General features: G+C 45.3%; 1 protein-coding gene across 1 annotated transcript in view; it reads right to left on the reverse strand.

The window, feature by feature from the left end:
• Positions 1–13,665, reverse strand: part of LOC127201971 (phospholipid-transporting ATPase IB) — a 199,621-nt gene that overhangs the window by 132,455 nt on the left and 53,501 nt on the right. The window contains exons 5-6 of the mRNA XM_051160575.1: positions 8,324–8,446; positions 6,154–6,232 (exon numbers count right to left, since the gene is read on the reverse strand). Of these exons, the coding sequence (XP_051016532.1) occupies positions 6,154–6,232; positions 8,324–8,446 (202 nt within the window). The remainder of the gene's footprint in view (positions 1–6,153; positions 6,233–8,323; positions 8,447–13,665) is intronic.

Here is a 13,665-nt window from a genome sequence, read left to right on the forward strand (position 1 = left end):
AGTTAGGAGTGGCCCTGTCAAATGCAAAGTGTCACAGCACGGTGCTGTGTGGCTAAAGGAGCTAGGATGTGGTAATCGTGAAACCAGATGGGAGATGTCTATGTGTGCTTCTGATGGAGCTAGAACCTGGGGACAGCTGTAGCGACAGCCACAGGCATCTTGTCCTGCAGAAGGCATTAGGGAGGAGTCAGGAACACCGGCCTCTTCTCTTGCCATACGAGCATTTGCCAAGACATTTTGGTCGGAACGGATGCCAAGTCCCTGTTGCCTTCTCTTCCCTCTGCTTGCAAACTTCCAGCAGAGCAATTTCGGAGCTGACTCCAGACTCTCAGCCGGGCCCCCACCCCCTGCGTAAGTCTCTGTGCCTCTTAAGATGCCAGAGGCTCCGAGTAGCTACAGACAGCTCACTACTCCCAGGTTTATATCCAGGGCAGAGACATTGTCCAGGATCCAGATAACTGGATTTACAAATAAACTTCCAGAAGCGAACCTGCAGACATGGCTTCATGATCCCCATCATCAGCACCATTATTTCTGCTTCCAACTACATATTCCTAAAGAGAACATTAATTTTTTTCTTCCCCTTCTTTATAAAGAGTGGTATGAAGTGTTGGAAGTACGCTCTAAAAAGAAGGGTTTATACAAGTGTTAGCGATTATAATTACATTCACGACAGTGCTGGGTTAAGTTCCTGGTTACATAAGCCTCTGGGTTTTCTTCTTGTTCCTGCCATTTCAACTGGATGAAGTTAAGGGCACAGAACTCAGATTTCAATATCTTCCCCTCCCCTCCCTTGTGTTCACTAAAAATAGACTTGAAAGGGAGGTAAAAATGAGAGAGGGCAAACTCGATGGTGACACCAAATATCAGTGCGGCCACAGGCAAGGTTTCTTATCTCTGTGTTTGGGTAATGGACATTCCCCAGTCTCCGGTACCCCAACGTAATCTCGCCAGTCAGTTATGAACAGAGGTGCGGGATCCCTTCAGGAACACTCAAGCCTTACGGTCCTCACCTGCTGATGTGGAAAGTGAGAGTGAGCTCAGGGGCTCTGCACTCAGGGGAGCCTGTGGCACTGGACCTGGGTACAGTATGACATGCAGACGTGGAACATGCTCACACTGGGAGACCCCTGTGTGGGACAGCAAAGCACCTGGCCCTAAACCCACTTGCGTAGTAAATGTTGGATATTCACAATAGACCTCTCCAGACACAAGAACAGCGCTGGGAAGAAACCCACAGGTGGCCATGTCAGCAAATAACAGATGGAAACAAAAGTTTTCGTGATACCCTCTATTTGCCTGTGACAGACTTGCGCTCGGGATGGATGGCTGGAGGGTCTACTGTGTGGCCCTCACACAGAAGAAAGCACGTGCTGTCACCGCTGTTGTGGGATGAGCTGGCTATGCCCCTCCTTCCTTAATCTTTCACAGATGGAGCCATCTATCTCCTTCCCACTAAAAGGACATGTGTCTGTTTCCAGTCTCTGCAATAGGCCCGATCTCACGGTAGTGACACATTTATTAAAGAGCGGCACAGTTGCCTTCTCCAAATGTTAAAAAGCCCTGTGTCTTAACCAGTGGGAATTCTTAAGTATCTAGATGCTACATTTTCTTCTTAAAAGGGAAGTGATTATTTCTACCGTGGACTCTGGAAAACTTAGGTCAACCGTGGAGTTTCTTTGTTCTCTGTTGCTGTGATGAAACATCACTACCTACAGCAACTGGGGGAGGAAAGGGCTTTCAGGTTCTGATCACAGTCTGTCACAACAGGAAGTCAGGGCAGGAGCTCAAGGCTTTGATGGAAGCACCAATCATGAAGGAAAAGCTGCCTAGCAGCCTGATCTCCAGCTCGGCTCTCTCGCATTCACCTGCCTTCCTTATACCTCCCAGGACTACCTGCCTAGGGATGGCACCGCCCACAGTGGGCTGGGCCCTCCCATGTCAACCATTAATTAAAAATAATCCCGTAGACCTGCCTATAGGCCACTCTGACAGAGGCGTTTTCTCAACTGCGGGTCCTTCTTCCTAGCTGATCCCTAGCTTGTGACAAGTTGAAACAACAGCAACAGCAGCAGCAGCAACAACAACAAACCTAACCAGCCCACATATTTTAAAAAAAATTTTCTCTTCTGGGAAGTATATTACTATTTTTTCCTCATTTCTGCCCTCATAAGTTTCATCAAGGAAAATCTGAAAAATGTTTTTTCAAATCAAAATTAATTTTATGTTCTTTTGCCAACAACCACATTCCACTTCAAGGAGGGCTGCTCAACTGTGTGGACTAGAAATGCCAGTGGAAGCCCAAGAGCTGCCAACAAAGCCCCTGAGTTCTGGAGCCTGAGACGGTGCCATCCGCGATCTTATCCTACAGTCATTTTCAGATCAAAGGATGGGGACTTTAGGTAAAGCAAATCAGGAGCTTGATGGTGGGACAGTTGAGAGAAATCTGATTTACTGATTTGCTTGGGAGGAAAACTTTATTTTGAAATGAGGGGTGAGTCATCACAAACTTCACCAACAAGACTGATTGCTTTGAAAGTCTGTCCAAACCCATGCAAAAGTAAGCAAAGGGAAAATTCTTAGGAACATTCTGGAAAATGAATGACCTGCCCACACCTTCTCAAGAACATTTTTTCCCCTGGATCACGTTGCCCTGATGAAAAGGAACAGGTCTGAGAGCTGTCGCCTGAGCTTTTTGCCATCAATGGCTGGGAGAGGACTTTAGACTAAACCTCGCTGATCATGTGGCATAATCCACGTGGTAGCGTATAAAGAGGCAAAGCCACTCTAGAGACCTTTGTCCTGGGCAAGGAAAGGTTCTTCAGGACTATGAGTGGGGCTGGGGCTGAGAAATGGCTGCAGGATGTAGCTGAGGAAGGGGGCAGGCAGGTCTGAAGGGACCTGAGCTTTGGGGCCCCTTAGCTTTGGAAAGCACCCTGGCTTGTTTCAGATTGGCGCTATGTTCCTATACTCTTGGAGACAGGGCGGTTGCACCTTTCTTATTTTTCAAAAAAAAGATTTGTTGCTACTAATGCTACTGCAGCTACTGCCATCTTACTTATCCATGTGTGTGTGTGTGTGTGTGTCTATATGGCTTTGTATATGGGGGTGCAGGTGCCCAAGGGAGTCAGTGCCATCAGATCCCCTACAATGAAAGTTACACGTGGAAGAAGGAAGGAAGAAGGAAAGGGAAAAGGAAATGGAGGGAGGGGAGGAAGGAAGGAAGAAAGGAATGAAGGAAGGAGGGAGAGAAAAATAGATTACTTGTATTTGGGACCACAAGTCACTTTCTGGATTTAAGGCTGACGACATCCCACCAAATAAAATGAAGCACACAGACACACACACATACAAACAGACACAGACAGACAGACAGACAGATACACACACACATACACAACATACACACACAGAGAGACAGACACACACACAGACACACACACACAGACACAGACACACACACACAATCAAATTGTGCTCTTGGCAAATTCCGTGTTTCTCTATAAAACAGTCTTAATTTGCTCATCAGCAAGATTTTATGACACGACTCTTCTACCTCCAGCCCTTCAATAAGAACGTGTCTCCCTCTTGTTGGTGACGTGAGTCCCAGTCCCACTTCCTTACCTCACCTGCCCCCATCCAGCCACCATCCTTCCTTTACACTGTAGTCATTTTGAGCCTCAGCCTTCCACACAGGATGCTGGGCATGTGCAGAACCCTCTCACCTACAGGGACACAAGTCTTGAGGGAGGGAGGAGGAAAGCGACACTGTCCCCTGGCGCTGCTATAACAGGATGCCACAGACTGTGACAATCAACAGATGCTTATTCCTCACAGTCCAAAATCAAGGTGCTTGCAGCTGCTGAGAGTGGCAGGGGCTCACTCCCCACAGACGGCTCTTCTTTTTGCACTCTCACACACCGACGGGACACAACTCCCGGTCTCTTTCACAAGCCTACGACACTCATGAAGCGTTGCACCTATGACCAGCTGCCTCACCTCCTACATCATCTTGCAGGTAGGGTTTTCACATAGGGATTTTGGGGAGCTACAAACAGCCCATTTCCCCACGTTGGTTCTTTCATCCTCACATAACTGAAATCTACGTGTATGCACAGGTAAACCTGAGTATGCCCCCATTTAAAGGCAGTAATAGCCCAAATGACATGTCTTCCCGAGGCTGTTACTTGAGATGACTGCTCTCTACTCTGTACTAGAATTTTCCATGTTTAAATCTGACTTCCCTCACTAGAGCACACACTCAAAAGGTAAGACCCTCCGCCTACACTTGCACGTTCACCTTCCTTTTGTAAAGCTATATTATTCACTTATTGTGTGTGCATGTGGAATGTGCACCACAGCATGCGAGGTCAAAGGAAAACTGTGGGCGTCAGTTTTCTCCCCCTGCCATGTGGTCTCAGGGGGTGGAACTCAGGTCATCAGGCTTGGCAGCAAGCACCTTTACCTCCTGTGGCAGCTTGCTGGCCCCTACATTTATCTTTCACCCTTGAAATTGAGTTCAGTTCCTGAGTCATGAAAAAAATGAATGCGTATGGTCTGTGGTATTAATAATTCCTGCTTTAACTAAGAAACCTTACAAATTATCTCAAAAATAGTTATTCAATCTGTTAGAGAAATCAGATTAAGAAGAACAAAAACTGTCTTTATATCAATATACCTAATATCTGTCATTTATTTCCCTCTAACATTTTGACTTTATAGGCTGTTTGCTTAAACGCCCTGTAAAAAAACTTAAAAACAACAACAAATAAAACCTCTTATACTAAAAATTCATTAAGTGTCACTGATGATGATGATGGTGATGATGATGACGGTGACAACAAATGGGGAAACCCCAGGATCCTATTATTTGCCTACTAGGCAAACAATGGAATTGAGAGCAATAGATAAGAGAGGCAGAACCTAACTTTAAATTCGCTTGGTGACATCTGCTAGAAGTGAAAGAGCCACGGAATCTAGGCAGACTGTAGCAGTGCGAGTTAGAAGGCCACTCTGTAGTGCACAAGTGACCACCACAAGCTGTGCTAGCTGGAGGGCAAACTCTCCTGTGGCTGTTCCTGCATGAGCACCAGCTGCCAAGTACTCTTATGTTCCAAAGCCTGCCACTCTTGTCCCCATCACTAGTCCTGCCACCCACATGCCACCATCGCTTCCAAAACAAAACCACAGCCCATGCTTTTGTACTCATAAGCCCTTACATAAGGAACCGTCAGAAATGGGATCCACTGTGAGTAAAGATGAAGTGCAAAAGGGCTTCAGAGTTCAAAGGTAATGATTTTGCTAGAAACTTCTCGGCAGCGGCGGTGGTGGTGGTGGTGGTGGTGGTGGATCTAGAAGCAGACAATTTCATTTTATGACCTAAATCTCTAAGGACCTCCCAAAGAGAAGGAGCTGTGATGTGTCTGTACATCACTTGACAACATGGGGTAGGTCAGAGAGCATCTGTGCGCTGAGTCACTCCTGTGTGGACCGTGCAGCACAGTCAGGAACAAAGGAACTCGCAAACTGCATAGTCTTAGGTCCTTTGGAAAAGCCCAGGGCATTGTCTAGCCAACATGAGCAATTAATTTTTCCGAAGGATGTTATGACTGTTTGAGAGGGATGGCATTTTTATGTTATGTTTTCATGGACAAGTGTGAACTCACACAGGCTGTCCTTGTGCAGAGGGACGAAAGGCCAACCCGGAGAATCAGCTCTAATTTCAAAGGTGTGTCCCAAGGAAAATGCTCTCAGAAAACATGGGATTAAATTTACAAGACCCGAGAGACTGTGCACATAGGTACCAGAGACTTGCAGCAGAAGGCTTAAGTAGGTAACAGAGGATTGTAAATTTATGGGCAAGAGACATAAATGCTCCCTCAAGGTCAAAGACTCAGTTATCATAAACTGAGCATGGAGTTCCTTGTATTTATATATAGTAATTTCAAAGAAAAGGCTATAACTACAGGATTCACATGCTATAGACTGGGAACCAGCTCCTGCTGGGGGGGGGGCGGAAGAGTGGGGAGGACAGATCTGTGTTCCCTGCCTTTAACCTCATGTGGTGCACAACTGGAGGGGATGGTGCACACACTGGCCTCACAGGGGGCAGGGTTCCTTGCAGATGGTTGAAATCATGTAGGCATTACCTACCGTGCTCCAGCGCTTTCATGGGAAGCCAGAAGAGGATGAGGGAGTGAACCAAGGCGTTGATGCAATGGCCCCAGAAGACCTGCAGGAAGACAAACCAGGGAGTCAGAGGGCTGGGGACTCAGGCTTTCTGTGTGTAACTGCAACGCAGGAGGTGTTGTGAAGGCTCCTGGTGTGGGCTGGGCACCTCTGCAAGGGACATTGATTGTCTCAATTTTTCAAAAAGCAGAGAGGGAGAGAAGAAGAAAAATAAAAACTGTCCCCTCCTACTTACATGCAGATGGCAGGGTGACTTCTAGCTAATGCTACTTCAGTCAACTCCGTACTCCCCTGCATGGAGATGACATACAGCAAGAGAATTTTTTCTCTTTAATGGTTTAAAATTACCTCTTATTTATTTATTTTTTCTATCATCTCTGAGGCTAATATCACACACACTAAAAAAAATTCTCTTTGGGGGATGGCAAGATGGCTTGTTAGGTGAAGGGCCTGCCACCAAGTCTGAGGACCTGAGTTCAATCCCTAAGAATCCCATGGTGGAAGGAGAGAACTGACTTCACTTCTATGGGCTGTTCTCTGACCTCCATGTACCCACAGTGACAAGGAACACCCCCCCCCCCACATACATACAAAACAATACAAATAAGTACTGTGAAAATTCCCTTTTAATGTTTTTAATGTTCAACAAAAGGGCCCAGTCAATAGTGGCATGAGCACTTCAGTGTTTTTAAAAGTTATCTTTTGAACCCAGGCCAGGCCTGGACTATATTGTTATATTCCCCAGGCCAGGTCCTCCGGTGGTCTGTCTGACTACTGGGATGATAAGGATTTTAAATCCAGGCGAGGCTTAGTCAGCTATCTACAGGCTGTTCTGGGGGAATGTCTAGAAGGTGGTTAAACAGCAATTAGAAGCTGAAAACCACAAAAGACATTATATTATAGGGCAACGGGATTTATGCCCAGTTCTATTTACTGTCAGTGTACTGTGATGACTAGTCCTCATGTACGCTGGGAAATGGGATGTTACCTGTGAGGACAGTGTGGAGAAAAGGGCTGTAAGTCCCCACTAACAGACACAGTAAACGGCCGATAGAACTAGTCACCTTTTATGGAAAACTGCAGAGCCAATAGGATGCTTCTTATTTTCTCTGATCCTGGATCTGCCTACTACACCTGCCCAAGGATGAGGCAGCCGTGACAGTTGGCCATCAGCTGCATCTGCTCACATCCTGCCTCCTCTGCAGTGGGAGATCTCTGGCTTCCCTTTAGGCAGCACCCACCCAACTGCATTGCCACTGTTAGCCTGCGTGTGACAGAGGCCTGTGTGATGGGCCCATTTTGGTATTCCAGACTGTTCTGCCTGTTTTAGAGGCTGCCCAGCCTCTGTCTGGGTCTCCATAGGATAATCTATTTGGGTTGAACATATCTAATCTGAAAGCACCGAATCCTGATTATTACAAAATCCAAAACTTGATGAGCACTTAAAATTGATCCCATCTCTAAGATATATTATATGGATATGCAAGTATCCCAAATTCTACCTGCCCCCCGAAGGCCTCTAAAATACACAACACTTTGAGTTCTAGGCATCCCAAGAAAACAGAAGGCCCTTAGTTTGAATGCCTAGTCCATGCACAGTCAGAACTGGCTGTACATGCCTGTAAAGCTGGCACTAGGTGGTGGGCAGAGACGGCAGACAGGAGCTCTCTGCACAGGAAGCCTACCTAACAGTTAGCTTCAGGCTCAGTGAAAGATCCTGTCTCAAAAAAATAAGGCGGAGAATGACAGATGGTGACGAGACACCCAATGGTCTCCTCTGGCCCCTGCATGCACCTGCATGTATGTGCACCCCACACAGACATGTGCAGATATCTCGCACATAAAAATGAAAACCAGTAAGGCTTGTACCAGCCTTAACAAGGCCTGCATGAAAGTACATGGCCGACTGTCATGAAAAGAGCCATGGAAACGCCGCTGCCCACCGTCTGCAGCGCTGTGAGCAGAGGGAAGGGGGTGCAGGCTGGACCTGAGGCAAGTGCTTCCGGGTCACAGGGCGCTATGTCAATGTGCTCTGTTAAGCACCACCACTTATCCTGTGGGCAGGTAATAGGAGCTGAAAGAGAAGCAGGGCCATGCCTTTCACAGGTGCTTGCCGCTTCATCACATCCTTTACCTTAGTGTTGAAGCCTTCTGCATTCTGGGTAATTTTGTAGAGCTGTGGAAACCTTAGCATGCTCTCCTGAGTACAAGACCTCTCGAAGATTCCCAGAGTGAAGGGCGGCAGCGCGGTGAAGATCTGTGTGGAGACAATAAGCCGTTAAAGCCAGCCCTTCCGCTCCACACTGTGCCAGTGTTCCGGCTCCGTGAATAATAACTTAACTTCTAGTCAAGTCCAAACCCGAGAGTCTATGATTCACAACTCCCCCAAACATCTCCAGACAGAATGAAGGAAATAAACAAGTCGCCATTTTCCCCCTCACTGCTAAGCCATTTAAATGAATCCATGCAATGCTAAAACCATAAATTGCTGATGAGCCAAGAACTCATTGGTGAGCAGCTGTTCTCCTGTGTAGAACTAGCCGTGGTGGTGCTCACACTACAGTTAGCTTCAGGTAGTGGCGTGAAAAAGGACTCAGTACATCAGAGTCTGGGATTTGGAGGGCACGGGGCCGAGGGGACTGGGTAAGGTGACCCTCCTTTGAGAAGAACACCTTTCTAAAACTCTGAGGCATTGACAATGTTTTTTGGGAAGCCTGTAGCACGCAAAGGATGTGGCCTGTTGAGGACACAGTACAAAGATGAAAAGACACCACAGAAACCATCTCTGGGGCTCCGGAGGTGGAGAGAGGCTTTGAGGTGCGAACTTTCACCTGTTCCCACTGGAGTCAGAGGGATTCATACTTCTGTGTTGCAAAACAAAGCCGGATTGCTGACAATGGGTTTAGATGGAAGTGTCATTTCAGTCTGGGGCTTCTGTGGCCCATCACACTCTCACTTGGCTCTGGCCCATAATCTATCCTCTACTTTGATGGAATCCATACCCACAAACCCAGCCAGCTCTGCAACCACGGAATCCAACAAAGCTCTCTAAGAGAGCCCTAAGCCACACAAGTTCCCTGGAGGCTGAGAATCTGACCAGTAAGACGCACCATTCCCAGGGTTGCTGGGCTTAGACAGGTGGGTGAGGCCGGTGACTCTCAAGCCTTTGCTTTGGCCCAGGGTTGCTTTCCATCAGCCCTGGGATTTCAACAGGCTAGAAGGAGATGGCGAAGAAGTGCTGCTAAGGCTTCTCTGCATTAACAGACGTGGTGTGTTCCCCCGCCCACAGAAGGGATGGTCCAGGACTGTCTCAGGAACTCTGCATATGTTTTGGATGCATGCTTTCACCTCCACTGCTCTGCGTCAATCCACGCAGCATGCGTGTGTCAGCATGACCTCGGCCAGTTTTTTTCCTTCAATCCCTCCTCAATGTACCTCAAGCCTTCTTCGCCCCTCATGACTTGTGGCCAACCCAGCAAGCTCTACCATGCCTTCGTCCTTTAAAGTAGACTGCACTCACCTATGTAGACTGGATGGGAACCACAGTTTTATTTTTTGTTTTTGTTTTTTGTTTTTTTACAAAAATGGAGGCGATTCGCACATTTGACTTCATCGTTGTTTTCTTGCTAAACAATACATCACAAAGAGCTCGGCGAGCCCCTTGGGTTTAACACCAACGCAGTCTTTTTAGCGTTTAGTGTTGACATAACTCACAGCCGGGCTGTGTCACGGGTTTGAGTTATTAATCCACTAACCCACAGGTATTCATTTTGATCCTAGCTTTCTTTTTGTTACCACCAACATGTGACAAATATCTAGAATATGGTACTATCCGTGCTTTGCTTTTACTCCATGGGAGGAAGAGCCCCTGGGTACAGGAGGAAACACGTAGTTTTATTTTTATATGATGTTGCCTGCTTGTGTTCTAAAGAGGGCTCCGATCTTTTATGTTTTCCATTGCAAAGAACGAGAGTGACCTCTGGCCAGCCTCCCTATCTGTAGCGCTTATGCACCACATTTACTATTCTCTTGTTTGAACAAGTCAGATATTAACTCTTACTTTAAAATTTTTTACATTTCCCTGTCTACCTATGAGTCTACACATGTTGACCAGCTGGGTCTGTCACTTTCAGCAACATTTAGCTAGGTCTCTTTTCTGCTTTCCACCATGGTTATTTGTCTCTGAGAGTTCTTTGAGTCCCCATCTTGGTCTTCAAGCCATGCTCACCAGGGCTTTTTTCTTTTCTTTTCTTTCTTTCTTTCTTTCTTTTTTTTTTTTTTAAAGGGCTTCTTTTTGCAACCTTTTAAAGTTTTAAGTGGTCAAAACCAGCCTTGAACTGTTGAGTTGTAGACAGTTTTCCCACCATGGAGTTGATGTGTGGTTTTTAGGAGCATGTTTGGGGCGGGGGGTTGCATGGTTTTATTTTTCCCATTTAAGTCTTTATTATGTTTGGAATTTATTTTTCTATGAGATATAAGCTAAGAATTCATTTTTTCCCCAGATAATGAACCAGATGTGAAAACACAATTAATTCACACTTTCTCATGAAGTTTGAAAAAAAAAAGTCACGATTAAAGTTTATTAGACTCTGTTTTGTTGTTCTAGACTCTGAAGTTGAACCCAATTCTATAATCTCTGACTCTCTCGATGGTACTTTCCGGGCTAGTCTGACAGTACAGTCTACCACCTCTTCTGAATGTGTTTTGTGTATCTATTGTCAAGTTCTCCTTTATTCTGCTTACACAGCTCCTCTAGCTCCCTCGAAGCCATTTGTGTCGTGTAAATGTGTAGATCAAACTTACAAAGTGATGACCCTGCCATGATTTTTAAGTCACTTTCTGTCTGAATCCTGCTGCAAAGTCTTTATTTCTTTGCCTTTTCTCAGTGGTACTGGGAACTGTGCAAGGCAGGCACGCTCTCTACCGCTGAGCTGTGTCCCCAGCTCTGTTTTCATTTTACTGTTGACTTCTGGGACAGGTCTCACTACGTTTCCTGAGGCAGGCCTTGAACTCACTCCACAGCGCAGACAGAATAAAGTTAAGATACCTTTGTCTCAGTCTTTGCAGTAGGAGCCAGAGTTACAGGAGATGCTAGAAAATCCAAGTGATTTTTAATCTCTCATTAAGACTTTGGGCTTTTTTGCATATGGATAGTATAAAATTATAATTTTATATGTAATTTATAATTTAAAAAATACATGGGAGACAGAAGCACACGATGCCACCTGGCTGGTTCCCAAATCTTGAGCCCAGAAGATTCTCTCTACCTTGGTCTCTTCCACAGCTGGGATTCAGACATGTGCCATCTGCCCTGTCATGTATGATTTTAGTTGCTTTCTGAAAGGAGTTCTTACATTTTTTTCTTCCAGTTCTTAGGAGCTCATTGGTAGACTTCAAATAGAATTATTGATTACTAGAACAGGAAAAAAAGTCTTATCTGACTCTTGAGGAATTCTCTCATATTTCTAGTATTTTTCTGTTGGCTTTTTCTGGGTTTTCTGATAAATAATTATTAAATGACCATATTTATGTGACCACTGTCTCATTTACATGAGTATTTGCATAAGCATTGAAACTGTTCATGATTTCCCCAGTATTAACAGCTGCTTAGCTTTCTTGGTGGCTGTGTAAAACTCTAGGATAATGCTGAACTCTGCACTGAGGAGTGCTGGTCTGCCTGCAGCGATGGCCAGTCCACAGACTAACTTCTGACATAACAAGAGGCAGTTTGGGAGTCTGCCATAGATGGCAGTATGCTGCAGTTTGCAAGCAGGCTCAAATGCAGCTGACTGATTTCTTTGTGTTTCTACTTTTTTCCAGGTCTGATTTTTGGAATGCCAGCTGAACTGCTTCAGACGTGTGTGTGTGTGTGTGTGTGTGTGTGTGTGTGTGTGTGTGTGTGTGTCATTTAGTGATGGGACCATGTCTTTATTCATTTTATTGACCTAATTGGAATGATTTGTTTTAAGTGTGAAACTCTTATATTCATGACAGCATGCCTACTTTGATAAATCATTTTACTCTTTTAATGCAGAGCTAAGCTTCATTAGCTGACATTTTATTTAAATGTCTGTAATTAAAAGTGAGGCCTGCTCATAGTTTTTTTTTTTAATTATGCTGGCTTGATAATGGGATTACTTTTTAGAAAGAATTTAAATGACATTACAGTTATCTCCTCAGTGAAAATGACACAGCATTTAGCTGGATCTACCTGGCCCAGGCAGCTTTTCTCCCTGTCGTGCCTACACAAACGTAACTGATATGGAAATTAAGTTATAGCTCTAGGGTATCTCTTAATGCTGTACAATCACTGGACACCCAACAGCATGGCTGGACCATGCCTAACATACGCTATAGATTTCCTACACACCTATCACAAAGTTAGGCACAGTTAAAGCTAACAGTAATAACTATTAACAAAAAGAGAGCTGGCATAATAAAATGCTACTATAAAAATAGTCAAACTTTTAGATTCTTTTTTCTGGTATTTCACTTAAAAAAATTTTTTTTTTTTTTTTTTTGCGATTAGAATCATACCATTTCCCCCTTCTCTTTCACCCATCCAAAACCCTCCCAGTTACCCCACCTACTCTATTTTAGAGACTTATGGCCTCTTTTTCTTTAATGGTGTGTGTGTGTGTGTGTGTGTGTGTGTGTGTGTGTGTGTGTGTGTGTGTTTTCAGCGCTGACCATTTGGTATCAGATAACCAGTTGTTGTTCTGCTCTTCCCTGGGGAAGACTATCTCTCCTGCTCTCAGTGTTCCCCGGTTGCCTGTAGTTCTTTGTGTAGAGTTGAGCCCTCATGAGCTGTCGTAGTGACACCCACATCTCTGCAGTAACCAAGAACTCTTTAATTGGGCTTACGGTCCACTCACTATGAGGGACATCATGCCTGGTACTGGAAGGCTAGCCAACTACCCACGGACAGTAAAGATGGATCTTGGAGAAGAACCTGCAACTGGCACTTTACTAACCCAGCATAACCCCTGACTGCATTCTAAATATTTGTCTTTATACCCACAAGCATGCGCATTCTTCACCCTTCATCAAGGGAACTTCCCTTTGCAATTGATAGAGACCATTACAGAAAACCACAGTGCGTAGCTGTGGACTCAGTCCCAATGACTACACCTACAAAACACTCCCGCACCAAGGGCTGCTCAGGGGACATTCATGAGGAGAAGGCAGAAAGACTGTAAGAGCCAGGGGTTTGGGGAGTTTTCTGTGAGACTGTGTCTCCTAGTAATCTCAGAAGCTACACCCACCAAGTCTCAGCAACATGGGACTTGTAACTTCTGAGAGTCTCAGTCTGTAGCTGACTGCAAGAAACCGAAGCCTCAGAAAGTGAAATCACGGGCAGGTGACTAATGGAAGGAGAATCTCATGTGACATAGTTAGCTCAGTGTTTAGGGACATGCAACATCGGTTTATTCTGTTTAACAGGTTGAGGCAAAGTGAGGAACAGTGATCTACATT

The sequence above is a fragment of the Acomys russatus genome, chromosome 18 (assembly GCF_903995435.1).
Source record: "Acomys russatus chromosome 18, mAcoRus1.1, whole genome shotgun sequence".
Taxonomy (NCBI): Eukaryota; Metazoa; Chordata; class Mammalia; order Rodentia; family Muridae; genus Acomys; species Acomys russatus.